At 40.6% G+C, this 2762-nt stretch overlaps 1 protein-coding gene across 5 annotated transcripts in view; it reads left to right on the top strand.

Moving 5' to 3' along the window:
* Positions 1-190: 190 nt before the first annotated feature.
* The window catches only part of LOC142582953 (lysine-specific demethylase 8-like), a 110245-nt gene continuing 107673 nt past the window's right edge, over positions 191-2762 (top strand). For all 5 annotated transcript variants that reach the window (XM_075693153.1, XM_075693142.1, XM_075693126.1 and 2 more), the window contains exons 1-2: positions 191-659; positions 726-898. In XM_075693153.1, the coding sequence (XP_075549268.1) occupies positions 524-659; positions 726-898 (309 nt within the window). In that variant the 5' untranslated portion in view covers positions 191-523. The remainder of the gene's footprint in view (positions 660-725; positions 899-2762) is intronic.

The raw sequence follows: 2762 nt of genomic DNA, 5'->3' as shown, positions 1-2762 counted from the left end.
CCATGTTTATTTCTTTTTTTTTAGGGAAAAAAGTGTTTGCTACTATGCCGACACTTGTTCAGGCGCCGTTTATTTCTTTTTGTGGTAATGCTATAATTATTTTGTATACTTTCACAGGATGTTGTTTTTGTAGTAAGGAGCGTAAAAAAAGTGCTCTGTACGACCGTGCCTGGACCGGGCTGTCTGGGCTAGCGAAGTTTTGAAAAAAAGAGTGGGAAACCCTGGCACTGGGCATTGGTAGTGTCTTTTGTAGTTTTTAACGAGGTCCCAGTTTTTAACTTAACGCTAAAGTACAATACATAATAACTGCGTATTAATAGTCGGAAAAGCAAAATTTAGAAGCGCCGTGATGTGCAGTCCAATGCGGACGAGCTGCAGATTAATTGCGTATTAGTAGGTGAAACATGAATCTGCTGATATCGTTGTGCGCGCTTTTCGTGGGATCAAACTTATGCCCATGACGTATTTTTGCCATTTGCTTTCGTGACGCTAATTCGTGCAATACTGATTTCGTATTGCAAAGATGGTTAGCCTTGCTGACAAATATTTGGGCTTTCCTGTGACATTTGTCGCCGATGACTTTGATGACGAGGAGGATCCTGTGATGTATCTTCTGAAAGATTGTGTCAAGTTTGTGAATCATCCACACGCTTGCGAAGGTACGTGTTGGCGTTTATTTTTTGTCCAAATCTGTAGTTCATTTTTTCTTCGTCTCCCCTTTCCAGACGTGACGACATTGCAAGAGAACTTCGAAAGTGCGAGGGCGATTTGTGACATGTCCTGGGAGATGTTAAATATAGGTGACTGGAAGGATGTCCCACCACGTTGGAGACGGATGTACAGCTACGGCAGTTTACTAAAAGCACTCTGTGAACTTGGGCAGGCGAAACCGACAGAGGTGTGTATGCGAGCCACAACGCTGGTTTCGTGTAATCCATGTGGTACTATGTTGCAAATGAGCATGTTCATTCGTGCCATTATATCGGGTGATCGAATATTAGTCAGCGTACTAATCCAAGTATCCATAGCATGTCTAGTAGGCGTTCATTCCCCCCCCCCCCCCCGTTTTTTTTTCTTTTCTTTTTACACTCAATTGGCTAGGTTACGCCAATGTATACAGCCGCTCGCAGACCTAACTACCTTGTGCATCTTTTTGTTTCTTCAAGAGACAGGACTGCAGTTTTCTGGTCGTAGACTTGCACTTGTTCCGTGCTTATCTGTGTTTACTTAGCACTTGGCAACAACCTAACAGAAAGATTAGGCGTTCACATGTAAAACCTAATAGGCGCACACCCGTGTGAATATTTGTTTTGCTTGCTCGAATCTGTCAGGCTTTTTTTGCCGTCGAATATGTTTGTTTGCGCAATAGCGGACTGAATGCGACGAAAAGTGTTGTCAAAAGGAAATTAGGATCCATCAAAGTTGCATATAAATGCACCTTATTGCATGAGGAATGCTACTTTCATTTGGCGCATTTAAAAATAATTTAACATTTACTTCTACTTATTTAATGTCTTCAAAGCGCAAATGTAGCATAGAACATTGAAGGCACTGTGTGCGATAGCCAGTACCATATAAGAGCGATGACAGTAACATTTATCAATTCAACTTACTGGGCATGTAATGTGACTGTAGAACCATATAATAGTAAAAGTTTTGGTTCCAGAATAATATTTGCATTTGTTACAAAAATAAAGACTTGTACGTTATTATGAACCCACCGCGGTAACTCAGTGGCTATGGCGTTGTGCTGCCGAGCTAAAGATTGCTAGTTTGATCCTGGCTGCAGCGGTCGCATTGTGATAGGGACGGAATGCAAACATGCTCATGTACTTATATTTAGGTGCAGAATAAAGAACCCCCAGGTGGTCAAAATTAATCCGGAGTCCCCACTACGATGTGCCTCATAATCAGATGGTGGTTTTGGCACGTAAAACCCCTGAATTGAATTTTTAGGTACATTATTTATGAAATGTATGTCTATGGGTTCTTATTGCACAATTTTTTGTCATATCACTATGGGAGATCTTGATGGACTTTTAATCAGCTGACAGTTTGGCATATTTCGCTGAAACCAGAGGGCAGCTCACTAGAGTACAACTAAGAGCAGAACCTTGGGTGTGAGGTGGCCTCCAGTGCAACACAGGTGATAACACCAAATTACTTTATTGGTCCCACCGATGTCGTCTATTTGTGAGACTGTTCGGGTGAGTCCATCCATTGAAACACAACTGGAAGCATCAAAGAATATACATTCAGTATAGTTCCAAAAGTGAAGTTTCAGCTGAAAAACATTGGTATAATGGCAGTATGACACTGGAAAATAATATTTTTTAATGTGCAGGTAGTTGCACTTAGAATTGCATAAGTTTGAAATTTCATTGCCCTGAAGCTGTACACGTTCAGCATACAATAGGCAGGCATTCATAAAATACCAACTAATACATTAGTTGGCATTGCGATAACAATGGGTGAAATTTAGCACTTCATCTGGTCAAGGCAGTGTCTTCATGTAGCTTTCTGCGTTACTAATTAAGCATGCACTTCTTTACTGTAGGTAACGTATAGCTGCTAAGCAGTGTTTCTCTCTTATTTGTGTATGTTCACTTTGTTGCGTGGATAGTAATACATACAAGCTTTCTCGTGGATGAAGAGACATTGAAGAATGTGCAGCAGATATAATGTGTTTTTTGCAAACATATGATTGATTGCAGCAAACATCGATAAATGTGTGGTAATCACACATTAACTAATTGATAAAC

Source organism: Dermacentor variabilis, chromosome 1 (assembly GCF_050947875.1).
Source record: "Dermacentor variabilis isolate Ectoservices chromosome 1, ASM5094787v1, whole genome shotgun sequence".
In the NCBI taxonomy this organism is placed as follows: domain Eukaryota; kingdom Metazoa; phylum Arthropoda; class Arachnida; order Ixodida; family Ixodidae; genus Dermacentor; species Dermacentor variabilis.
The sequence above is the reverse complement of the archived record's forward strand: the minus strand, read 5'-3'. Positions and strand labels throughout refer to the sequence as shown.